Genomic DNA, 25,821 nt, shown 5'->3' on the forward strand with positions numbered 1-25,821 from the left:
GCTCAAGCGATCCTCCCGCCTCGGCGTCCCAAAGTGCTGGGTTTGCAGGCGTGGGTCCCCGTCCTTGCCTTTATCCTGAGTTCCTTCCTGACTCTCTTTTCTATGTCCTCCCTGCCTCTGCAGCTGAATGGCCACCGGGTGGCCTTACCTGTGTGGCCTGCACAAGGCCGGGTGACCATAAGGCTCAGCAGCAACTTCGTCCTCCTCTACACGAACTTTGGGCTCCAAGTTCGCTACGACGGGAGCCACTTGGTGGAAGTGACAGTCCCCTCCTCCTATGGCGGCCAGCTCTGCGGGCTGTGCGGTGAGTTTCCTGGGCACCTGCGGGGAAAGCTGGGACAATGAGTAGGCGTGTGACCTGGTCCCAGTTCCCCCAACATCTCTGTGAGGTGTTCTAAGTACTTGTCAACTGACTAATTGGTTGAGGACATTAGGCATGAAGGTAGGAGTTAAGGGAAGACGGAGATGAAGAGACAGAAAGGGGCCAGGCGCGGTGGCTCATGCCTGTAAATGCAGCACTTTGAGAGCCCGAGGAGGGTGGATCACTTGAGGTCAAGGGTTCGAGACCAGCCTGGCCAACATGGTGAAAACCTGTCTCTACTAAAAATACAAAAATTAGCCAGGCATGGTGGTGCATGCCTGTAATCCCAGCTACTCGGGAGGCTGACGCGGGAGAATCTTTTGAACCTGGGAGGTGGATGTTGCAGTGAGCTGAGATCGCACCACTGCACTTCAGCCTGGGTGACAGAGCAAGACTCCATCTCAAAAAAGAAGAAAAAGAAAAAGAGACAGAAAGGGTTAACCTTGCTATGTAGAGTGAAGAGTGAGGGTGCCAGGAGGATGGTGGCCCTGGGGCCTGGCCTGCTGGGGGGCCCCTTGTTGCCTGTTTTAACGACTCCCTCCTCCAGGGAACTACAACAACAACAGCTTGGATGACAACCTGCGCCCCGACAGAAAGCCTGCAGGCGATTCCGTGCAGCTGGGGGCCGCCTGGAAGTTACCTGAATCCTCTGAACCTGGGTGAGTTGGGGGTCGGGGGAGCCAGGCAGGAGGGGCTGGGCCTGGGAAGGGCCTCGGGGGGCAGCTTGGAAGTGTCTTCTGTGTGTCCCCAATCCCTCTGTGCTGTACCTTCCTACTAGCAGGAAACTGGCAATCTCTCCTGTTTAGACTTCCCAAGATTGGAGTTGGTAAGAAGTTGTTCTGACTTCCCACGCCCACGCCTGCTGATTTCTCCCATGCTTAGTGATCTCTTTGGAGGGCCCACTTGGGAAGTTCACCCTGAGGTCTAGCCTTTTTCCTTCCTGCTGTATCTCCTGGCCTTCCTACTTGAGGGCACCGTTTTGTCCTCTTCTCCTGTATCCCTCTCTCTTTCCCTGTCCACTTTTTGTTTTGTTTTGTTGTTTTTGAGACAGAGTCAAGCTCTGTCACCCAGGCTGGAGTGCAGTGCAGTGGCACGATCTCAGCTCACTGCAACCTCCGCCTCCCAGGTTCAAGTGATTCTACTGCCTCAGCCTCCCAAGTAGCTGGGATTACAGGCACTCACCACCACGCCCGGCTAATTTTTGTATTTTTATTTGAGACGGGGGTTCTACATGTTGGCCAGGCTAGTCTCAAACTCCTGACCTCAGGTGATCTGCCTACCTTGGACTCCCGAAGTGCTGGGATTACAGGTGTGAGCCACTGCACCCAGCCCCCTGTCCACTTTTGCTTCGGTTTGGGAGATGGTTCCTCAGGCCCTCAGGTCTTGTCTTGTCTTGTCTTGTCTTTTTTTTTCTTTTCTTTCCTTTCCTTTCCTTTCCTTCCCTTCCTTCCTTCCTTCCTTCCTTCCTTCTTCCTTTCGTTTCCTTTTTCCTTTCCTTTTTTTCTTTTCTTTTCTTGAGACAGGGTCTTGCTCTCTTGCCCAGGCTGGAGTGCAGTGGTGCAATCATAGCTCACTGAAGCCTCCAACTGCTGGGCTCAAGCCATCCTCCCAACACAGCCTCCTGAGTAGCTGGGACTATAGGCACATGCCACCATGCCTGGCTAATTTTTAAAAATTTTGTGTAGAGATAGGATCTCACTAGGTTGCCCAGGCTGGTCTTGAACTTCTAGTCTCAAGCGATCCTCCTGCCTTGGCCTCTCAAAGTGCTGGGATTATAGGCATGAGCCACTGTGCCCAACCTGTAGCCCTCAGTTTCTATTCTCTCCTCATTCAGCTGTTTCCTTGCGGGTGGCAAGCCCTCCCGCTGCCAGGAGAACGGCATGGCAGACACCTGGAACAAGAACTGTGAGATCTTAATAAACCCTCAGGGTAAGACATGTCCCTGCTGGCCCTTTTTCCTCCCTGAAGGACAGGAGGCTGGGGAGGGAGTCTAGTCGGGGAGGGAGTCTAGTCAGGGAGGGAGAAACAAGAAGACCAGAAACAGATGGAAAAGCACAAGGAAGGCAAATAGGAACACAGGGCCAGCCAGCAGTCACCTTCTTGGGACCTATGACTGATGGGTCTGTATTTGTGTCTCAGGCAGTAGATAAATCCGGGATTTCTTTTTTTTTTTTTTTCTATTAAAAATGTTTTAATAGGCTGGGCGCAGTGGCTCATGCCTGTAATCCCAGTACTTTGGGAGGCCGAGGAGGGCAGATCCTGAGGTCAGGAGTTTGAGACCAGCCTAGCTAGCATGGTGAAACCCTGTCTCTACTAAAAATACACAAAATTAGCCAGGCGGCCAGGTGCGATGGCTCACGCCTGTAATCTCAGCACTTTGGGAGGCCAAGGCGGCGGATCACGAGGTCAGGAGATCGAGACCATCCTGGCTAACACAGTGAAACCCCGTCTCTACTAAAAATACAAAAAATTAGCTGGGCCTGGTGATGGGCACCTGTAGTCCCAGCTACTTGGGAGGCTGAGGCAGAAGACTCGCTTTAATCTGGGAGGCAGAGGTTGCAGTGAGCCGAGATTTCGCCACTGCACTCCAGCCTGGGCAACAGAGTGAGACTCTGTCTCCAAAAAAAAAAAAAGTTTAATAGAGATGGGGGAGTCTCACTATGTAGCCCAGGCTGTTCTTGATCTATGGACCTCAAGGGATCCTCCCCCTTGGCCTCCCAAGTAGTTGGGATGACAGGCATAAGCCACCACGCCTGGCTGTTTTTTCTTTTTTCTTGTTTTTTAGAAACAAGGTCTCACTCTATTGCCCAGGCTGGAGTGCAGTGGCATGATCACAGCTCACTGCAGGCTTGAACTCCTGGGCTCAAGTAATCCTCCTGCCTCAGCCTTCAGAGTAGCTGGGACCACAGGCATGCACCACCATGCCCAACGAATTTTTTTTTTCTCACTCTGTCGCCCAGGCTGGAGTGCAATGGTGTGATCTCGGCTCACTGCAACCTCCACCTCCCAGGCTCAAGCTATTTTCCCACTTCAGCTTCCCAAGTAGCTGGGATTACAGGCCTGTGCCACCACACCCAGCTAGTTTTTGTATTTTTAGTAGAGACAGCATTTCACCATGTTGGCCAGGCTGATCTTGAACTCCTTAACTCAAATGATCCACCTGCCTCGGCCTCCCAAAGTGCTGGTATTAAAGGCATGAGCCACTGTGCCTGGCCTAATTTTTTAATATTTTCTGGAGATGAGGTCTTACTGTGCAACCCAGGCTGGTCTTGAACTCCTGGGCTCAAGTGATTCTCCTGCTTTGCCCTCCTAAAGTGCTGAGGTTACAGGCGGGAGCCACCACACAAATCTGGGTTTTGTTTGTTTTGTTTATATTCTCTGTCACCCAGGTTGGAGTGCAATGGCACAATCATAGCTCATCCTCCTACCTCAGCCTGCTGAGTAGCTGGGACTACAGGTGTGCACCACCATGCCTGGCTAATTTTTGTACAGACAGAGTTTCACCGAATTGCTCAGGCTGGAAAATCCAGGAGGTTTTTTGTTTGTTTTGTTTTGTTTTGTTTTGTTTTTTTGAGACGGAGTCTCGATCCGTTGCCCAGGCTGGAGTGCAATGGCACGATCTCAGCTCACTGCCACCTTTGCCTCCCGGGTTCAAGAGATTCTCCTGCCCCAACCTTCCGAGTTGCCTGGACTACAGGTGCCCTCTACTATGCCCTGCTAATTTTTGTATTTTTAGTAGAGATTGGGTTTCACCGTGTTGGTCAGGCTGGTCTCAAACTCCTGACCTCAAGTGATCTGCCCACCTCGGCCTCCCAAAGTGCTGGGATTACAGGTGTGAGCCACTGTGCCTGGTGGGAAAATCCACGTTTTGATTGAAGTGGATGTCGAATCAGCCCCAGGGAAGCCACATGGCCCTGATCCTTCCTGGCGCCTCCCCTGGCTCATCTGCCTTCTCTCTTCCTGCAGGACCCTTCTCTCAATGTCACCAGGTGGTGCCTCCCCAGCCCAGCTTTGCCAGTTGCGTGCATGGCCAGTGTGGGACCAAGGGCGACACCACGGCCCTGTGCCGCTCCCTGCAGACCTACGCGTCCCTGTGTGCCCAGGCTGGCCAGGCCCCTGCCTGGCGGAACAGAACCTTCTGCCGTGAGTGACTGGCCACCTGTTCCCACAGCCCACAGGCACCCTCCAGAATTCTGCCCTCCCTTTCTTTCTCTAAATTCTTTTTTTTTTTTTTTTTTTTTTGAGATGGAGTCTCGCTCTGTTGCCCAGGCTGGAGTGCAGTGGTGTAATCTCGGCTCACTGCAACCTCTACCTCCTGTGTTCAAGCCAAGGTGGGCGAATCACCTGAAGTGAGGAGTTGGAGACCAGCCTGGTCAACATGGCGAAACCCCGTCTGTATTAAAAATACAAAAATTGGCCAGGTGTGGTGGTGAGCACCTGTAATCCCAGCTACTCGAGAGGCTGAGATGGGAGAATTGCTTGAACCTGGGAGGCAGAGGTTGCAGTGAGCCGAGATCGCACCACTGCACTCCAGCCTGGGCAACAAGAGTGAAAAACAAAACAAAAGAAAAAGTTCTGGCGGTGGATGGTGGTAATGGCAGCACAACAAGGTGAATGTACTTAGTGCTGTTGAAGTGTACATTTAAAAATTGTTGCTGGGCGCGGTGGCTCACGCCTGTAATCCTAGCACTTTGGGAGGCTTAGGCAGGTGGATCACGAGGTCAGGAGATCGAGACCATCCTGAACACTGTGAAACCCCGTCTCTACTAAAAATACAAAAAATTAGCCAGGCGTGGTGGTGGGCGCCTGTAATCCCAGCTACTCGGGAAGCTGAGGCAGGAGAATGGCGTGAATCTGGGAGGCGGAGCTTGCAGTGAGCCAAGATCATGCCACTGCACTCCAGCCTGGGCGACAGAGTGAGACTCTGTCTCAAAGAAAAAAAAATTGTTAGAATGGTAGATTTTATGTCTGTTTGGTTTTTTTTTTGTTTTTTTGCTTTTGAGAGTCTCACTGTCGCCCAGGCTAGAGTGCAGTGGTCTGACCTTGCCTCATTGCAACCTCTGCCTCTCAGGTTCAAGAGATTCTCGTGTCTCAGCCACCCAAGTAGCTGGGACTACAGGCGTGTGCCACCACACCCGGCTAATTTTTGTGTTTTTAGTAGAGACGGTTTTCACCATGTTGGCCAGCCTGGTCTCGAACTCCTGACCTCAGGTGATCCACCTGCCTCGGCCTCCCAAAGTGCTGGGATTACATGTGTGAGCCCAGGCCGCGCCTGGCCACCACTAGGAGCTTTTGATGCCCCAAGGTTTGGGGGCTGGAAATGCCACCCCACTCTTCCTAATGCTCTCATTTTCCTTAGCTATGAGGTGCCCACCTGGCAGCAGCTACAGCCCCTGCGGCAGCCCCTGCCCAGCCACCTGCAGCAGCATAAATGACCCGAGAGACTGCCCCAAAGCACTGCCCTGTGCTGAGAGCTGCGAATGTCAGAAAGGCCACATCTTGAGTGGAACCTCCTGCGTGCCCCTTGGCCAGTGTGGCTGCACTGACCCAGCGGGCTCCTACCACCCGGTGAGAGGCCAGCTAGCAGGGGCCCCGCCCTTTCCAGGCCCACATGTTTGGGGTCAGGGCAAGCTCAGGAGAGGCAGGAGGAAGGCTCAGAACCTGGGAGGGGCGGGGTTGGCCAAGGCTAGGGGGCGAGGAGGAAGGGCAGATGCTGCACCCAGCTTCAACCGGGGCATTGGCCCATCTCCCGATTCCAACTTTCTGTTGGCTCAGCTGATCCCTGTGGCCCACAGGTCGGGGAACGCTGGTACACGGAAAACACCTGTACCAGGCTCTGCACCTGCTCCGTCCACAACAACATCACCTGCTTCCAGAGCACCTGCAAACCCAACCAGTTGTGCTGGGCCCTGGACGGGCTGCTCCGTTGTCGGGCCTCAGGTAGGAAGACCACAGTGATGGGGGGGACCCCACAGCCCTGAGGCCTGCTCTCCCAACTCCCCAACAGACTCCCTGCTGCCTGTAGCACTGGGGTTCAGGTTTCGGCTGGTAACTCTGCTGCAACCAAGAGCTTCCGGTGGGAAAGATGACCTCCAACTGCTGAGAAGGGAACCTTGGTGCTCACCCATCCTTCTCCTGTAGCAGCCACCAACTTAGATGGGATATTATAAATCCTTCCCGGGGGCCAGATGCCGTGGCTCACACTTGTAATCTCAGCACTTTGGAAGGCCAAGGTGGGCAGATCACTTGAGACCAGGAGTTCAAGACCAGCCTGACCAACATGGCTAAACCCCATCTCTACTAAAAATACAAAAATTAGCCTGTAATCCAGCTACTCAAGAGGCTGAGGGAGGAGAATTGCTTGAACCCAGGAGGCAGAGGTTGCCGTGAGCAGAGATCATGCCATTGCACTCCAGCCTGGGCGACAAGAGCAAAACTCCGTCTCTAAATAAATAAATCTTTTCCTGGAGGCTAGGCACGGTGGCTCATGCCTGTAATCCCAGTGGTTTGGGAAGCTGAGTGGGAGAATCACTTGAGGCTAGTAGTTCAAGACCAGCCTGGGCAACATAGTGAGACCCCATCTCTACAAAAAAACAAAAGCTAAAAAATTAAAAATTAAAATTAAAGACATTGCACTTGTAGTCCCCACTACTTGGGAGGCTGAGGTAGGAGGATCTCTTGAGCCCAGGAATTAGAGTCTGCAGTGAACTCTGATCGTGTCACTACATGCCAGCCTGGGTAACAGAACAAGACCCTGTCTCTAAAAACATTTTTTTTTAATTAGTTGAATAGGGTACTTCATGCCTGTAGTCCCAGATACTCTGGAGGCTGAGGTAGGAGGACCGCTTGAGCCCAGGAGTTTGAGGCTGCAGTGAGCTATGACCATGCCACTGCACTCCAGCCTGGGTAACAGGGAGAGACCATGTCTCAAAAAAGAAAAAAGAAATCCTTCCTCCGAAGAGTCATGCCCCCCTCCACCCGTAAACCTCACGCCTCCTAGCCCTGGCCCCGGGGTTTTTGTTTGTTTGTTTGTTTGTTTTTGATGCAGTGTCTCTGTCGCCCAGGCTGGAGTGCAGTGGCGCAATCTCGGCTCACTGCAACCTCCGTCTCCCTGGTTCAAGCGATTCTCCTGCCTCAGCCTTCCAAGTAGCTGAGATTACAGGCACACGTCACCACACCCTAATTTTTTTGTTAGTAGAGACGGGGTTTTACCATGTTGGTCAGGCTGGTATCAAACCAGCCCACCTTGGCCTCCCAAAGTGCTGGGATTACAGGCATGAGCCCCTGCGCACGGCCGGACCTGGGGTCTTGACTCTTTTCTGGAAGGCAGGGAGAACCCAGGACTAGTTTCCCAGGGACCCTGTACCTGCCAGAGGAGCGTCATAGCCCAGCTGTCTCTCTGTCCTCCCAGGTATGGGAGTGTGTCAGCTCCCAGGGGAGTCCCACTACGTGAGCTTTGATGGTAGTAACCATTTTATCCCGGACACCTGCACTCATGTCCTGGTGAAAGTGTGCCACCCCGCCATGGCCTTGCCCTTCTTCAAGATCAGTGCCAAGCATGAGAAGGAGGAAGGTGGAACTGAGGCTTTCCGCCTTCACGAGGTCTACATTGACATCTACGATGCCCAGGTCACCCTGCAGAAGGGCCACTGTGTGCTGGTGAGCTGGGTGTGGTGACCAGGGATGTTAGGGAGTGCTGGGGAGGAGACTCTGGTCCCTGCTCCTACTCACCGTCACTGTCCTCCTGTTTAGATCAACAGCAAACAGGTCACCCTCCCCGCGATCTCCCAGATCCCTGGGGTCAGTGTCAAGTCCAGCAGCATCTACACCATTGTTAACATCAAGATCGGGGTGCAAGTCAAGTTTGACGGGAATCGTCTCTTAGAGATTGAAATCCCCACAACCTACTATGGAAAGGTGAGGAAAACATCTGGCTCTCCTCGCTAGTGAGGCAGCCCAGAGAGATTGGTGGCTGGCAGGGATGGGGGACAGTGTTCACATCGTGCCTGCCCAAAGAGGCCACTCCTCAGGATGGAGCAGGGCAGTGGAGGAGTGCGCCTTTCTGTGCAGGATGGACAAGAGTGTTTCCAGGAAAAAACAGGAAAAACCATTCTGCCCGGGCGTGGTGGCTTACGCCTGTAATCTCAGCACTCTGGGAGGCCGAGGCAGGTGGGTCACCTGAGGTCAGGAGGTCGAGACCAGCCTGGCCAACATGGTGAAACCCCGTCTCTATTAAAAATAAAAAAAAAATTAGCTGGAGGTGGTGGTGCGCACCTGTAATCCCAGCTACTTGGGAGGCTGAGGCAGGAGAGTCGCTTGAACCCAGGAGACGGATAGTGATGTGAGCCGAGATCATGCCACTGCACTCCAGGCTGGGTGACAAGAGTGAAACTCAAAAGAAGAAAGGGAGGGAGGGAGGGAGGAAGGGAAGGAAGGAAGGATGGAAGGATGGAAGGAAGGGAGGGAGGGAGGGAGGGAGGGAGGAAAACCGCTCTTGTGAAGGAAGGAAGGAAGGGAGAAAAACCGCTCTCGTGCTTCCCCAGCACCGAAAAACCACTCTCCCCTGCCAGGTCTGCGGTGTGTGTGGGAACTTCAATGATGAGGAAGAGGACGAACTAATGATGCCCAGTGACGAACTAGCACATAGTGACAGTGAATTTGTGAACAGTTGGAAAGATAAGGACATTGACCCAAGGTAGTGGTCCCCTAAGACCCTCTAGCTTTTCTTTCTTTTTCTTTTTTTGTCTTTCTTTCTTTTTCTTTCTTACTTTCTTTCTCCCTTCCCTTCCCTTCCCCTCCCTTCCCCTCCCTTCCCCTCCCTTCCCCTCCCTTCCCCTCCCTTCCCCTCCCTTCCCCTCGCTTCCCCTCGCTTCCCCTCGCTTCCCCTCCCCTCCCCTCCCCCCCTTCCCTTCCCTTCCCTTCCTTTCTCTCTCTCTTTCTTTTCTTTTCTTTCTCTCCTTTCTTTCGTTCTTTTTTTCTGAGACAGAATCTTGCTCTGTTGCCCAGGCTGTAGTGCAGTGGTGTGATTTCGGCTCACTGCAACCTCCGCCTCCCAGGCTCAAGTGATACTCCTGCCTCAGCCTCCCAAGTAGCTGGGATTACAGGCACCCACCACCACGCCTGGCTACTTTTTGTAGTTTTTAGTAGAGATGGGGTTTCACCATATTGGCCAGGCTGGTCTCGAGCTCCTGACCTCAGGTGATGTGGCCGCCTTGGCCTCCCAAAGTGCTGGGTAATCATGAGCCACTGCTCCTGGCCCCTCTAGCTTTTCTTTTCTTCTTTTTCTTTTTGAGATGGAGTTTTGCTCTGTCACCCAGGCTGGAGTGCAGTGGCACAATCTTGGCTCACTGAAACCTCTGCTTCCGGGGTTCAAGCAATTCTCATGCCTCCACCTCCTGAGTAGCTGGGATTATAGGTGCACACCACCAAGCCCCACGCCCAGCTAATTTGTGTATGTTAGGTAGAGACGGAGTTTCACCATGTTGGTCATGCTGGCCTTGAACTCCTGACCTCAAGTGATCTGCCCCACTCAGCCTCCCAAAGTGCTAGGATTACAGGCATGAGCCACTGTGCCTGGCCACCCCTCCAGCTTTTCATAGCAACATGAGCTAGGGAGCCAGACTGTAGGGCACACCTGGGGCAGGAAGACCAGAATGTTCCTTTTTTCTTCTTCAATTTTTAAATTTTTTATAGAGACAGGGTCTTGCCACGTTTGCCCAGGCTGGTCTCAAACTCCTGGGCTCAAATGATCCTCCCGCCTCGGCCTCCCAAAGTGCTGGGATTATAGGCCAGAATGTTGCTTTGTGTGTGTGATTTGAGGGCGATGACTTCTGGGCATTCTGGGGTGATGTGTGTGATTGATCCATCTCAAGGCTGCTAGAACCCACTTGAGGAAATGTGAAAGTCTTCCTTTCCTCACTTAGAAACCTTGGAGGAGGAGCAGGAGCAGAGGCTCATGCCTGTAATTCCAGCACTTTGGGAGGCCAAGACTGGAGGATCACTTGAGGCCAGGAGTTTGAGACCAGCCTAGGCAACATAGCAAGACCCCGTCTCTACAAAAAATTAAAAACAAAAATTAGCTAGCCGTGGTGGCACATGCCTGTAGTCCCAGCTATTCGGGAGGCTTCAGCAGGAAGATTGGTTGAGTCCGAGATTTGAAGGCTGCAGTGAGCTATGATTGCATCACTGCACTCCAGCCTGGACGACAGAGCAAGACGCTGTCTTAAAAGGTTTAAAAACAGCTGGGTGCAGTGGCTCACGCCTCTAATCCCAACACTTTGTGAGGCCAATGTGGGAGGATTGCTTGAGCCTAGGAGTTTGAGACCAGCCTGGGCAACATAGCAAGACCTCATCTCTACAGAAAAAAAAAAAAAAAAAAAAAGAAAAGAAAAGAAAGAAAGAAAAATAACCAGGTGTGGTTAGTCCCAGCTACTCACAAGGCTGAGGTGGGACAATCCCTTGGGCCTAGGAGATTGAAGTTGCAGTGAGTCTTGATCACGCCACTGCACTCCAGACTGGGCAACAGATTGGGAAGCAAAAAAGGAAATGTGGGAGAAGAGGAGGCTGATGGAAGATTGGCCAGAGCTCAGACCAGCTTCCCTGTGAATACCAGAGGGGTTAGGAGAGTGGGGAGTCCCTGAGAGGTCTCTCTGGGTCATTTGGGAGCACCAGATCATTGTCATAGGGCCAGGCGTGGTGGCTCAGGCCTGATATCTCAGCACTTTTCGAGGCCGAGGCGGGTGGATCACTTGAGGCCAGCAGTTCAAGACCAGCCTTGCCAACATGGTGAAACCTCGTCTCTATTAAAAATACAAAAACTAGCCGGTCATGGTCGTGGGTGCCTGTTATCCCAGCTACTCAGAAGGCTAAGGCAGGAGAATCGCTTTAACCTGAGACGTAGAGGTTGCAGTGAGCCAAGATCACACCACTGAACTCCAGCCTGGGCAATACAGTGAGACCTTGTCTCCAGATAAACCAAAACCAAAAATTAGCTAGGCGTGGTGGTGGGTGGCTGTAATCCCGGCTACTCGGGAGGCTGAGGCAGGAGAATCGCTTGAACCCGGGAGGTGGAGGTTTCAGTGAGCCAAGACTGCACTACTGCACTCCAGCCTGGGTGACAGTGTGAGACTGTGTCTCAGAAAAAAAAAAAAAAAAATTGGTTGGGCGTGGTGGTGGGTGCCTGTAGTCCCAGCAACTCGGGAGGCTGAGGCAGGAGAATCGCTTGAACCCGAGAGGGAAGGCAGAGGTTGCAGTGAGCTGAGACTGTTGCATTGCACTCCAGCCTGGGCGACAGAGCAAGACTCCCGCTAAAGAAAAAAAATAAATTTGTGTCATAGTAGGGGGACAGCTGTCCCTAGGCTGATTCTTTTCCCTTCCCAGTTGTCAGAGTCTCCCGGTGGATGAGCAGCAGATTCCAGCGGAACAGCAGGAGAACCTGAGTGGAAACTGCAGGGCGGCCGACCTCCGCAGGGCGCGGGAAAAGTGCGAGGCAGCGCTCCGGGCTCCGGTGTGGGCCCAGTGCGCCTCCCGCGTAGACCTCACGCCCTTCCTGGTGGATTGTGCAGACACCCTCTGTGAGTTCGGAGGTCTCCACCAGGCCCTCTGCCAGGCTCTGCAAGCCTTCGGGGCCACCTGCCAGAGCCAGGGGCTCAAGCCTCCACTCTGGAGAAACAGCAGCTTCTGCCGTGAGTGTGCCCTGCTGTCACCCCAAACCCCTCCCAAACCCCGTTTCCCTCTCTGCTTCCCTGAGAGCTCCCTCACTCTCCTTCCTGTTTGTTACTAACTCAGCCCTCATTGTTTCTTTGACAAGGACTATTTTTTAATTATTTATTTATATAAAATTTTTTTTGCTAGGTGTGGTGGCTCACGCCTATAATCCCAGCACTTGGGGAGGCCAAGTTGGGTGGATCACCTGAGATCAGGAGTTTGAGACCAGCCTGGCCAACATGGTGAAACCCCATCTTACTAAAAATACAAAATTAGCCGGGTGTGGTGGCACATGCCTGTAATCCCAGCTACTTGGGAGGCTGAAGCAGGAGAATGGCTTGAACCTAGGAAGCAGAGGTCGCAGTGAGCCGAGATTGTGCCATTGCACTCCAGCCTGGGCAAAAAGGAGCAAAACTCCGTCTCAAAAAAAAAAAAAATTGATACAGGGTCTCATTCTGTTGCCAAGGCTGGAGTGCAATGGCATGATCTCACCTTACTGCAACTTGGGCCTCCTGGGTTCAAGTCATTCTCCTGCCTCAGCCTCCCAAGTAGCTGGGACTACAGGCGCGTGCCCCCACCCCGGCTAATTTTTGTGTTTTTAATAGAGACGGGGTTTCACCATATTGGCCAGGCCGGCCAGAAACCTTTCTTCTTTCCTCCTAGCAGACAACTGGGCAAACTTCTGTAGCATTTTACTTAAAAAAACAAAATTATTGAGATTATTCCCATAGCATACTATTCACTCTTTTAAAAGTGTCTAAGCCGGGCCTGGTGGCTCATGCCTGTAATCCCAGCAGTTTGGGAGGCCAAGGCAGGTGGATCACCTGAGGTCAGGAGTTAGAGACCACCCTGGCCAACATGGTGAAACCCCATCTCTACTAAAAATACAAAAAATTAGCCAGGAGTGGTGGTGGGCGCCTGTAATCCCAGCTACTCAGGAGGCTGAGGCAGGAGAATTGTTGAACCCTGGAGGTGGAGGTTGTAGTGAGCCGAGATCGCGCCGTTGCACTCCAGCCTGGGCAACAAGAGCAACACTCCACCTCAAAAAAAAAAAAAAAGTATCTTTTAGTATCTTGATAAAGTTGTGCAACCATCACTACTGTATAACGCCAGAAACTTTTACAATTTAAAACAGGAATTCAATAGAGTTTTTTTAATATGTAACACATTTGCAGGATTCAAAAATGTATAAAGTATTAAAAATTTTAAAATACTTTTAAAGTATTAAAAGATACCCAGTAGGTTGGGTGTGGTGGCTCATGCCTGTAATCTCAGCAATTTGGGAGGCTGAGGTGGGTGGATTGCTTGAACCAGGAGTTCGAGACCAGTCTGGGCAACATAGTGAGACCCAATCTCTACAAAAAATTACCAAACTAGCTGGGTATGGTGGTGCATGCCTGTGGTCCCAGCTACTTGGGGGGCTGAGGTGAGAGGATCACTTGAGCCCAGGAGGTTGAGGCTGCAGTGAGCCATGGCTGCATCACTGCACTCAAGTCTGGGTGACAGAGTGAGACTCTATCTCAGAAAAAAAAAAAAAAAAAAACTCCCCAGAAAACAAACAAAGATACCAGTGTGCGGTCTCCCTCCCACCCTCACCCCATGGGCCTGGTTCAATTCTCAGTATTTTTCCCAAGACCATTTATTTATGCATATACAAACAAATTCAAATTTTTATTCTTGGCTGGGTGCAGTGACTCACACCCGTCATCCAAGCACTTTGGGAGTCCAAGAAGGGAGGATTGCTTGAGGCCAGGAGTTTGAGACCAACCTGGGCAATATAGTGAGACCCCCGCATCTCTACAAAAAAATTTAAAAAACAAAAGACAAGAAAACTATATGCTCTATGCTTTTGGAGTTTTGCCAATCTGAGAATTGAAAAACAACATCTTTTTTTTTTTTTGCCAGTGTTCCATAAGAAGGTTCATTTAATTTATTTTTTTATTTTATATATATTTTTTGAGACAGAGTCTCGCTCTGTCACCAGGCTGGAGTGCAGTGGTGCGACCTTGGCTCACTACAACTTCCACCTCCTGGGTTCAAGCGATTCTCCTGCCTCAGCCTCCCAAGTAGCTGGGACTACAGGCACGCACCACCACGCCCAGCTAATTTTTGTATTTTTAGTAGAGACAGGATTTCACCATGTTGGCCAGGATGGTCTCGATCTCTTGACCTCGTGATCCGCCCATCTTGGTCTCCCAAAGTGCTGGGATTACAGGCGTGAGCCACTGCGCCCGGCCAAGAAGGTTTATTTTTCTTTAAAGCACTCTCGCATTCCAGGAGCAAAGCAGAGGTGCAGGGGGCGCTGCAGACCTTCTCAGGGCCAGTGGAGGCGACATGAGCACAGCAGCCTGAGCTGGCTGAAGGGTCAGGGTGAACATAGCACACAGGTCCCGTGCAGAAGGGGGCTGCTGCTCAGCTGCCTCACAGCTGCTGGGCATCACCGTGGGTCCAGTGTGACCAGATCCTCTGGGTTTTTTTTCCGAAAGAAGCTATAAGCCTGAGTTTTTATTTGACATTGCTATCCTTTTTTTTTTTTTTTTTGAGTCTCAGTTTGTAGCTCAGGCTGGAGTGCATGATCTCGGCTCACTGCAACCTCTGCCTCCCAGGTTCCAGTGATTCTCCTGCCTCAGCCTCCGAGTAGCTGGGATTACTGGCATGTGCCACCACGCCCAGCTAATTTTTGTATTTTTGGTAGAGACAGGGTTTCACCATATTGGCCAGGCTGGTCTTGAACTCCTCACCTCAGGTGATCCACCTGCCCCAAGCCTCCCAAAGTGCTAGGATTACAGGCATGAGCCACTGCACCCGGACATGAAAAATAACAAGTCTTAATTTGAGTTTTTATTATAAGTGAGATTGGACATTCTTTCATATACTTAGGAACCCTTTGAATTTCCCTTTCTGTAAACTATCTGTTCTTATCCAGTCACTATTTTTCTACTGAGTCGTTGGTCTTTATTGAACTGTTTCATGGAAGTCCTTTATCTATCATGGAAAGTAGACCTTTATTAGTGCTCTGAGTTACACAAAGTTTTCCAGTCCTTTTTGTTTTCATCTTTTGACTTCTTTTTTTCTGCCAAGCAGGACAAAAATTTTTATGGGGTCAAATATATTAATCTTGTTTTATGTCTTCTGCATCTTGAGCAATAGCTATAAATGCTAGCCCCACAGAAGCTACAAAAGAGTTTGCTGATTCTTTGCTCTACAAATTTTGTTTGTTTGAGACAGAGTCTTGCTCTGTGGCCCAGGCTGCAGTGGCACGATCCCGGATCACTGCAACCTCTGCTGGGGTTACAGGCATGAACCACCGTGTCCGGCCTCCTCTAGAACTTTTGTGGTTTCATTTTTTTATATTTAAGTGGGGTTTGTGTGTGTGTGTGTGTGTGTGTGTGTATTTAAGTTTTTGACCCATGAGGATTTATCCTGATGTGTAAAATGAGGTGAATCAACTTTGCTTTTGTTTTTCTCCAGAAGGTTAGCCAGCTGTTCCAACGTTATTAAAAGACTAGTCTGTCTTTGCCCAGGGACTGAGATACCACAATTTATCATATACTAAATTCCCATATATATTTGGATCCATATCTGAGCTTTCTCCTCTGTTCTGTTGGTCCATCTGTATTTGCATGTGGCAGTAACACAAAGTCGTAATCACTGAAAATTTAAAATGATCTTCGGGCTAGGTGCAGTGGCTTACGCCTGTAATCCCAGCACTTTGGGAGGCCGAGGTGGGCGGATCAGCCGAGGTCAGGAGTTCGAGACCAGCCTGGCCAACATGGCAAAACCCCATCTCTACTAAAAATACAAAAATTAGCTGGGCGTGGTAGTATGTGCCTGTAATCCCAACTACTCAGGAGGCTGAGGCAGGAGAATTGCTTGAACCTGGGAGGTGGAGGTTGCAGTGAGCTGAGATTGTGCCATTGCACTCCAGCCAGGGCGAAAAGAGCGAAACTCTGTCTCAAAAAAATAAATAAATGAATAAATAAAATAAAATAAAATAAACATTGACTTATGGAGGGTGTTCACTACTGATGGCTCTTTTTTTTAGGGAGTTCCTGGCTTTTCTGGTTTGCTTATGTCTTCAGCTCAACTTTGAAATCATTTTGTCCTATTAAAAGCACACACACATATAAAATACTTTTGGTGGCTGGGTGTGGTGGCTCACGCCTGTAATCCCAGCACTTTGGGAGGCCGAGGTGGGAGGATCACCTGAGGTCAGGAGTTTGAGACCAGCCTGGCCAACATGGTGAAACCCCATCTCTACTAAAAATACAAAAATTAGCCAGGCATGGTGGCACAAGCCTGTAATCCCAGCTACCTGGGAGGCTGAAGTAGGAGAATCTCTGGAACCAGGGAGGCAGAGGCTGCAATGAGCCAAGATCGTTCCTGGGCATCAGAGAGAGACTCCGTCCCCGCCCGTCCCCCGCATATTGAGATCACATTAAATGTGTACATTCACTGAGGCAGAACTAACATCACCATGTTGTTGAACCTTCTTATCCATGAACATGGTATGCATTTCCATTTGTTGACACTATTTTTGCTTAAGGGCCTTTTTTTAACTCCCCCAACAGAATTAATACCTCCCTGCTGTGTGCCTCCATCATGCCTTGTATGCTCCTGCCTGTCAACACACCTACTGATCATACACATCAAGGTCCTGCTGCAGTTGCTGTTTGAGCACCGTCCTTCACGCTGACTTGGGAGAGCTATTGTTGTTCCTTTTTTTTTTTTTTTGAGACCGAGTCTCACTCTGTCACCCAGACTGGAGTGCCGTGGTGTGATCTTGGCTCACTGCGACCTCCGCCTCCCAGGTTCAAGTGATTCTCCTGCCTCAGCCTCCTGAGTAGCTGGGACTACAGGCGCCCACCACCAAGCCTGGCTAATTGTTGTATTTTTAGTAGAGACTGGGTTTCACCATGATGGCCAGGATGGTCTCGATCTCCTGACCTCATGATCCACGCACCTCAGCCTCCCAAAGTGCTGGGATTACAGGTGTGAGCCACCATGCCCAGCCGCTTTTTCCTTTCTTTCCCCCAAAGCCTGGCACGCAACCCATACTTAGTAAATGTTTGCTGAATGAATAACAAAAGAACAAAAAAAGCTCCCCAAGCCTTGTTGGTCATCCACCCATAGCCTGGTTTGTACAGCTCCTGCCCACCTTGGCCCCCTGTGACCCTCTCCACTGACCCACTGTCTCCTTCACCCACAGCTCTGGAATGCCCTGCCTACAGCAGCTACACCAGCTGCCTTCCCTCCTGCTCACCCTCCTGCTGGGACCTGGATGGCCAGTGTGAGGGCGCCAAAGTCCCCTCTGCCTGCGCTGAGGGCTGCATCTGTCAGCCCGGCTATGTGCTGAGTGAAGACAAGTGTGTCCCCAGAAGTCAGTGCGGCTGCAAGGATACCCATGGTGGCTCCATCCCTGTGAGTGGGCATGGAAAATGGGACTGGAGGCAACACAGCTTGAGGGCGGTGCTTCCTCCTTTTCTCCGTCTCTCTCAGCCTGGGATACCCATGACTTTACAGCTGGCCCGGGGGTGTGAAGGCTGGTGTGAGTGGCACATTGATCTCCAGCCAGGTCTGGGCTGATGGCGCATGGTTTGGGTTTTGGATCTGAGGAATCCAAACAAGCAGCACATGGCATGGTATGGTGGAAAGACCATGGGCTCATTTCAGGCTAACCTAGGATTGAATCCTGATGGTGCCACTGATGAGTCAGATGACCTCTGTTATCTCTGTTTCCTCGTCTGTAAAATGGGTTCAGTAGTACCTCCTGCACAACATATGTAAGACACCAAGCACAAACACAGTGCCTTTTTTTTTTTTTTTTTTTTTGAGACGGAGTCTCCCTCTATTATCCAGCAGGCTAGAGTATAGTGGCATAATCTCTGCTCACTGCAGTCTCTGCCTCCTGGGTTCAAGCCATTCTCCTGCCTCAGTCTCCTGTGTAGCTGGGATTACAGGCAAGCGCCACCACACCCTGCTAATTTTTGTATTTTTAGTAGAGATGGGGTTTCACTATGTTGGCCAGGCTGGTCTCGAACTCCTGACCTCAAGTGATCTGTCTGCCTTGGCCTCCCAAAGTACTAAGATTACAGGTGTGAGCCACCACACTTGGCCCGCACAGTTGTCTTTTGGATGTCCAAATGACACTGTGGCTGCCTCTGGCCAGCATTAATTAAGCCATTTAGATGGTGGGCCAGGCTGCTGGGGCAAGAGGAAGGAGAACTGGCCCTTCCCTCTTCACTCTTTTTTTTTTTTTTTTTGAGACAGAGTCTCACTCGGTTGCCCAGGCTGTAGTGCAGTGGCGCGATCTTGGCTCACTGCAACCTTTGCCTTCTGGGTTCAAGCAATTCTCCTGCCTCAGCCTCTCGAGTAGCTGGGATTACAGGTGTGTGCCACCACACCTGGCTAATTTTTGTATTTTTAGTAGAGATGGGGTTTCACCATGTTGGCCAGGCTCATCACAAACTCCTGACCGCAGGTGATCCACCCTTCTTGGCCTCCCAAAGTGCTGGGATTACAGGCGTGAGCCACTGCGCCCAGCCCCCTCCTCACTCTCTTTCTCTTCCTATGACTTCTACAGCTGGGCAAGAGCTGGGTCTCCAGTGGTTGCACGGAGAAGTGTGTCTGCACAGGAGGAGCCATTCAGTGCGGGGACTTCCGATGCCCCCCTGGGTCCCACTGCCAGCTCAGTTCTGACAACAGCAACAGCAACTGTGTCTCAGACAGTAAGGGGAGCGACTGGGGAGGTTGGAGAGGGGAGCACTTGGGGCCAGGGCTGAGGTGGAGGAAGAGGCAGGGTGGGAAGGGGCTTAGCCTGAACCTCAGCACAGTCAGGGGTTGGGGTGGGCGACTGGATCAGGAGGCCTGGCCTCCAGTCTGGCTCTTGACAATTCTGTGGCCATGTGCCAGGTCCCGATCCCCTCTGGGACCCTCCACCTGTAGGGCAAAAAGAGAGGACTGGTCAAGGAGATCCTCCAAGGTTTTCATTTTCTTGTTTGTTTGTTTTTTGAGACAGGATCTTGCTCTGTTGCCCAGGCTGGAGTGCACTGGCACCATCATATAGGTCGCTGCAACCTCAAATGCCTGGAATCATGTGATCCTCACATCTCAGCCTCCCAAGTAACTGGGACTACAGGCATGGACCACCACACCCAGCCAATTTTGCTATTTTTTTTCTAGAGATGGGGTCTTGCTATGTTGCCCAGGATGGGCTTGAACTCATGGGCTCAAGTGTTCCTCCTGCCTCGGCCTCCTAAAGTGTTGGGATTACAGGCATCAGCCACTGTGCCCGGCCCCTTATGGTTTTTAATCAGGCCAGGAGAGAGAGAAAATTGAAGATCAAGGATCCAGGGAGACTGGGCATGGTGGTTCATGCCTGTAATCCCAGTACTTGGGCGGCAGAGGTGGAAAAGTCACTTCAGCCCAGGAATTTAACACCAGCCTGGCCAACACAGGAAGACCCTGTCCCTACAAAAAATTTTAAAATTTTAAAAAAATAGTTAGGTGTAGTGGCTTGTGTCTGTAGTCGCAGCTACTCAGGAGACTGAGGCAGGAGAATTGCTTGAGCTCAGGAGTTTGAGGCTGCAGTGAGCTATGATTGCACCACTGCACTCCAGCCTGGGACACAGAGTGAGACCCTGTCTCAAAAAAAAAAATAATAATAATAATAAAGGGCCTCTAATTGAATGTCGGTAGGTATTGAAAAAAAAAGTCTAGGTACCAGGCTTGGTGGCTTATGCCTGTAATCTCAGCACTTTGGATTTTGGGAGGCCAAGGTGGGAGGACTTCTTGAGGCCAGGAGTTCAAGGCCAGCCTGGGCAATGTAGAGTGGCCCCCATTTCTAAAAAACAGAAAAAAAATTAGCAGGTGATGTGCACCTGAAGTCCCAGCTACTCAGGAGGCTGAGGCAGGAGGATCGCTTGAGACCAGGAGTTGGACGCTGCAGTGAGCTATGATTGTGTTACTTGCACTCCAGTCTGGGCGACAGAATAAGACCCTGTCTCAAAAAAAGAAAAAGAAAATAAAAAAGAGAAAAGAAAGGATCCAGGGAGCCTGAGCCTAAGAGGGTGGCCACAGGGGATGTCACCGTGGGGGAGGGACTCTGGGGACCGTCACACCTGGGCAGGGTCCCTTCTCAGTCTTTTGTTTTGTTTTTTGTTTTTTTGAGATGGTGTCTCACTCTGTCGCCCAGGCTGGAGTGCAGTGGCGCGATCTTGGCGCTCACTGCAACCTCCGCCTCCCGGGTTCAAGCAATTCTCTTGCCTCAGCCTACCAAGTAGCTGGGATTACAGGCACGCACCACCACACCCGGCTAATTTTTGTATTTTTAGTAGAGACGGGATTTCGCCATGTTGGCCAGGCTGGTCTCAAACTCCTGACCTCAGGTCATCCACCCGCCTTGGCCTCCCAAAGTCCTGGGATTACAGGCGTGAGCCACTGCGCCCGGCCCCTTCTCACTGTTTGACTTCTTGGCAGAGTCTGAACAATGCTCAGTCTATGGGGACCCCCGTTACCTCACATTTGATGGCTTCAGCTACCGCTTCCAAGGCCGCATGACGTATGTTCTGATCAAGACTGTGGACGTACTGCCTGAGGGGGTGGAGCCCCTCCTCGTGGAAGGACGCAACAAGATGGATCCGCCCAGGAGCTCCATCTTCTTGCGGGAAGTGATTACCACCGTCTATGGCTATAAAGTGCAGCTCCAAGCTGGTCTGGAGCTTGTGGTAAGAGCTGGGCCAGGGCCTGGTGGGTGTGGGGAGGCAGCTGGACCAGGTAGGCCACCTGGAGTAGAAGTCAGGGATCCCTGTTCCCTGGGATGTTTGTGGCAGGGGTGGGCTGGTTGTAAAATCAGAGTCAGCAGGATGCAGTGGTTCACGCCTGTAATCTCACTACTCAGGAGGCTAAGACAGGAGGATCACCTGAGCCCAGGAGTTCAAGACCAGCCTGGGCAACATAGCAAGACCCCCACATCTCTGCAAAAAATTTAAAATGAGCTGGATATGGGGGTGCACACCTGTCGTTCCAGCTATTGGGCAGGCTTAGGCTGGAGGATCACTTGAGCCCAGGAGTTTGAGGCTGCAGTGAGCCAAGATCTTGCCACTGCACTTTAGCCTGGGTGACAGAAACTGTCTCAAAACCAAAAACAAATTCAGCAACAAGCTCACTTCATGTGGGGAGGTGGCAGAGGCTGGCAAGAGACAAGAGGAAGAGAAGAGGAGGAGGAGGACAGAGCATGAAGCGTGTGAAGGTCAATCCTGGGCTGAAGAAACAATGGCATCCACTATACCAATGTATTTTTATTTTTTGAGACAGAGTCTTGCTCTGTCGCCCATGCTGGAGTGCAGTGGCACCATCTCGGCTCACTGCAACCTCCACCTCCCAGATTCAAGTGATTCTCCTGCCTCAACCTCCCTAGTAGCTGGGATTACAGGTGTACACCACCATGTCCGGCTAATTTTTGTATTTTTAGTAGAGACGTGTTTCCCCATGTTGGCCAGGCTGGTCTGGAACTCCTGACCTCAAGTGATCCGCCCGACTCGGCCTCCCAAAGTGCTGGGATTACAGGCATGAGCCACCGTGCCCGGCCTCACTGCGTCAATTTTTTTGCAAGGAAGGACTTGGGCTGGGAAGGGGGCGGACCTCACAGAGGCCTCTGCCACGTGAATAGCAAAGCCCATTGGGGTATCTTATTCCACTCTCTGCACGGAGACGTATGGAGATGACTGGGAAAAGCGGAGCCCAGCCAGGATATGGCAGCAGGTCAGGAGGATTCAGCCCTGTCTGTGGCTCCTGTCTTCCCTCTTTAGGTCAACAACCAGAAGATGGCCGTCCCCTACAGGCCGAATGAGCACCTGCGGGTCACCCTGCGGGGCCAACGGCTCTACCTGGTCACTGACTTTGAGCTGGTCGTCAGCTTCGGTGGAAGGAAAAATGCAGGTACTGGAGACAGGGGAAAGAAGAGCAAAAGGGCCATTTCTGGGAAGTGGGAGGGAAAATCCTATCTAAGACAGGCAAATCCTGGTGAGCAGACTCGGCCCGGTAGTGGAGCACCCAGCTCCAGATGAGGACCAGGAGGAGGTGGGGTGAGACCAGGTGGAGAGCAGAGGGCAGAGTCTTGGCTGGGTGCTGTGGCACCGGCCAGTAATCCCAGCACTCTGGGAAGCTGAGGCAGGAGGATCGCTTGAGGTCAGAAGCTCAAGACCAGCCTGGGGAACATAGTGAGACCCCTGTCTCTACAAAAAAAATTTTAAAGTCCATGCACGGTGGCTCACGCCTGTAATCTCAGCACTTTGGGAGGCTGAGGCAGGTGGATCACCTAAGGTCAGGAGTTCAAGACCAGCCTGGCCAACATGGCGAAACCCCATCTCTACTAAAAATACAAAAATTAGCTGGGTGTGGTGGTGGGCGCTTGTAATCCCAGCTACTTGGGAGGCTGAGGCAGGAGAATCACTTGAATGTGGGAGGCGGAGGTTGCAGCGAGCTGAGATCGTGCCACTGCACTCCAGCCTGGGTGACAAGAGCAAAACTCCATCTCAAAAAAAAAAAAAATGTTTTAAATGAGACAGGTGTGATGGTGCATGCCTGTAATCCCAGCTTCTGGAACTGGAGAGGCTGAGATGGGAGGATCACTTGAGGCCAGGCATTTGAGACCAGCCTGGGCAACATAGCAAGATCCCATCTCTACAGAAAATAAAAATAAAAAATTAGCTGGATGTGGTGGTGCACACCTGTAGTCCCAGCTGCTGGAAAGGCCGAGGAGAGAGGATCGCTTGAGCCCAGAAGTTGGAGGGTGCAGTGAGCCATGATTGAGCCACTGTACTCCAGACTGGGCAACAGAGCAAGACCCTACTTTAAAGAAAAGTTAATTAAGGCCGGGCGCGCTGGCTCGCGCTTGTAATCCTAGCACTTTGGGAGGCCGAGGCAGGCGGATCATGAGGTCAGGAGATCGAGACTATCCTGGCTAACACGGTGAGACCCTGTCTCTACTAAAAATACAAAAAATTAGCCGGGCGTGTTGGCGGGCGCCTGTAGTCCCAGCTACTTGGGAGGCTGAGGCAGGAGAATGGAGTGAACCTGGGAGGCGGAGCTTGCAGTGAACGGAGATCACGCCACTGCACTCCAGCCTAGGCAACGGAGCGAGACTCCATCTCAAAAAAAAAAAAAAAAAAAGAGTGAGGGCTAGGCACGGTGGCTCATGCCTGTAATCCCAGCACTCTGAGAGGCCGAGGCGGGCAGATCACTTGAGGTCAGAGTTCTAGACCAGTTTGGCCAACGTGATGAAACACTGTCTTTACTAAAAATACAAAAATTAGCCAGGCATGGTGGTGCGTGCCTGTAGTCCCAGCTACTCGGGAGGCTGAGGCATGAGAATCGCTTGAAACTGGGAGGCAGAGGTTTCAGTGAGCCAAGATAACACCACTGCACTCCAGCCTGGGCAACAGAGCGACTCTGTCTTTAAAAAAAAAAAAAAAAAGAGTGAGGAGTCTCACTTCTGGGGGCCCCCTTCCTCCTGCAGTGATCTCCCTACCCAGCATGTACGAGGGGCTCGTGCGTGGCCTGTGCGGAAACTACGACGAGAACCGCAAGAATGACATGATGCTGCCCAGTGGCGCCCTGACCCAGAACCTCAACACCTTTGGCAACAGCTGGGAGGTGAAGACTGAGGATGCACTCCTCCGCTTCCCCAGGTGCATGGCCTGGAAGGGATGAGGCTGGGGAGGTGAACAACGGTGTCTGTGCATAGTGGCCGTTAGCCCTCCTGTCCTCAGGAGAGGATGAAACTCCAGGGAGAGGGTGCAGAGAGGCCTGGATCCTCCCAATTCCGTCATTCCCTCTCATCTGACTCTGGGGGCTCCCGCTCAATGGAAATCTCTCTCTGTGCCCCCGCCCTGCCCTCAGCCTGCCTTCCCAGTTATTTTTCCTTCTTCCTTCTTCCTTCTTTCCTCCTCCTCCTCTTCCTCCTCCTTCTCCTCCTCCTCCTCCTTCTCTTCCTCCTCCTTCTTCTTTTTCTCCTCCTCCTTCTTTTCCTTCTTCTTCCTCTGTCACCCAGGCTGGAGCGCAGTGGTGTGATCTCAGCTCACTGCAACCCCTGCCTCCCAGTTTCAAACGATTCTCCTGCCTCAGCCTCCCAAGTAGCTGGGACTACAGGCATGCGCCACCACACTCGGCTAATGTTCGTATTTTTAGTAGAGACGGGGTTTCACCATGTTGGCCATAGTGGTCTCGAACTCCTGACCTCAAGGGATCCGCCCACCTTGGCCTCCCAAAGTGCTGGGATTACAGGCATGAGCCACCACACCCAGCCCCAGTAGTTCTTATTTCTTTTTTTTAAATATATTTTTTAGAGACCGGGTCTTGCTCTGTTACCCAGGCTGGAGTGCAGTGGCGTGATCTTGGCTCACTGCAGTTTCCACCTCCTGGGCTCAAGTCATCCTCCTGCCTCAGCCTCCCGGGTAGCTGGGACTCCAGGCAGCCATCACCACGCCCGGCTAATCAGTTCTTCTTCTTCTTCCCCCACTTCACCTTCCTTGGGGCCTCACCTGGCCCCGTGGCTGTCTCTACTGCAGGGCTATACCAGCAGAGGAGGAGGGACAACGGGCGGAGCTGGGCCTCTGCGCGGGCCTCCACGTGTCCGAATGTAGCCCGGAGCAGATGGCGAGCAATAGCACCCAGGCCTGTAGGGTGCTGGCAGACCCCCAGGGCCCCTTTGCTGCCTGTCACCAGATGGTGGCCCCAGAGCCCTTCCAGGAGTGAGTCATGGGCCCAGGACTTGTGGGAGGGGCCCAGGTGCCTGCTCTGGTCTTTCCCTGGGGCCTCCTGCCTTGACCCAAGCTCTGTGTGGTTCACTCCTCCGTTCTGCCTGGGGCCTAACTTCCTTGTGACCCTCCCTGGACACCGACTGATGTCTTTCTGTTTGGGGTTCCAGGCTCTCTTCTGCAGGGGTGGGTCTCCTCCCCTCCCCAAACTCTGACTGTGCTCTTCCTGCCCCATCTCTGCACCAGGCACTGCATGATGGATCTGTGCTCTGCTCAGGACCCAAGAGAGCAAGAGGAGCTGCGTTGCCAGGTCCTCAGCGGGTACGCCATCCTCTGCCAGGAGGCGGGCGCTGCCCTGGCTGTCTGGCGGGACCGCACCCTCTGCGGTGAGGCATTGCCCCTCCCCATGCTGGCCCCGACCCCTCTGCTGTCCACTTCTGCTGAACGCCCTTCCCACCGTTGCCTCATCTCGGGCTTTCTGTCTTAGTCCCAGCATCCCTCGAATTTCTGTCTTAGTTCCAGGTCCAAGTCAGCACAACCGGCAGCCTGGCTTCTTCTCTGCCCCTGCCTGGGAGCCTCCCAACCCCATCCCACATCCCGCTCCTTCCTGCCAAGGTCCACCTTCGCTCAACCAGTTCCTTCAAATGCTCTAATGTTGCAGACCCTGGATGGGCTGGGCGTGGTGGTTCACGCCTGTAATCCCACTGCTTTGGGAGGCTGAGGCTGGAGGATGGCTTGAGCCCAGGAGTTCCAGCCAGGCTGCAGTGAACCATGACTGCACCACCACACTCCAGCCTGGGCAACAGAGCAACATCCTATCTCAAAAAAAAAAAAAAAAGAAAGAAAGAAATTAAAAAAAGAAAAGCCTAGACAGGCTGGACATGGTAGCTCATACCTGTAGTCCCACCACTATGGGAGGCTGAGGCAGGAGGATCAGTCGAAGCCAAGAGTTTGAGGCCAGCCTGGGGAACCAGTGAGACCCCATCTCTATAAAAA

The 25,821-nt window shown here is 52.1% G+C and overlaps 1 protein-coding gene across 1 annotated transcript in view; it reads left to right on the forward strand.

The window, feature by feature from the left end:
- ZAN (zonadhesin) overlaps nucleotides 1–25,821 on the forward strand; it is a 62,182-nt gene that overhangs the window by 31,855 nt on the left and 4,506 nt on the right. The window contains exons 25-41 of the mRNA XM_054496406.2: nucleotides 124–304; nucleotides 909–1,020; nucleotides 2,196–2,290; nucleotides 4,328–4,504; nucleotides 5,721–5,929; nucleotides 6,157–6,301; nucleotides 7,773–8,020; nucleotides 8,114–8,278; nucleotides 8,932–9,056; nucleotides 11,741–12,045; nucleotides 17,277–17,488; nucleotides 18,651–18,795; nucleotides 20,546–20,793; nucleotides 21,877–22,006; nucleotides 23,586–23,757; nucleotides 24,637–24,819; nucleotides 25,072–25,211. Coding sequence (XP_054352381.1) covers nucleotides 124–304; nucleotides 909–1,020; nucleotides 2,196–2,290; nucleotides 4,328–4,504; nucleotides 5,721–5,929; nucleotides 6,157–6,301; nucleotides 7,773–8,020; nucleotides 8,114–8,278; nucleotides 8,932–9,056; nucleotides 11,741–12,045; nucleotides 17,277–17,488; nucleotides 18,651–18,795; nucleotides 20,546–20,793; nucleotides 21,877–22,006; nucleotides 23,586–23,757; nucleotides 24,637–24,819; nucleotides 25,072–25,211 — 2,992 coding nt within the window. The remainder of the gene's footprint in view (nucleotides 1–123; nucleotides 305–908; nucleotides 1,021–2,195; nucleotides 2,291–4,327; nucleotides 4,505–5,720; nucleotides 5,930–6,156; nucleotides 6,302–7,772; nucleotides 8,021–8,113; nucleotides 8,279–8,931; nucleotides 9,057–11,740; nucleotides 12,046–17,276; nucleotides 17,489–18,650; nucleotides 18,796–20,545; nucleotides 20,794–21,876; nucleotides 22,007–23,585; nucleotides 23,758–24,636; nucleotides 24,820–25,071; nucleotides 25,212–25,821) is intronic.

This window comes from Pongo pygmaeus, chromosome 6 (assembly GCF_028885625.2).
Source record: "Pongo pygmaeus isolate AG05252 chromosome 6, NHGRI_mPonPyg2-v2.0_pri, whole genome shotgun sequence".
Classification (NCBI taxonomy): domain Eukaryota; kingdom Metazoa; phylum Chordata; class Mammalia; order Primates; family Hominidae; genus Pongo; species Pongo pygmaeus.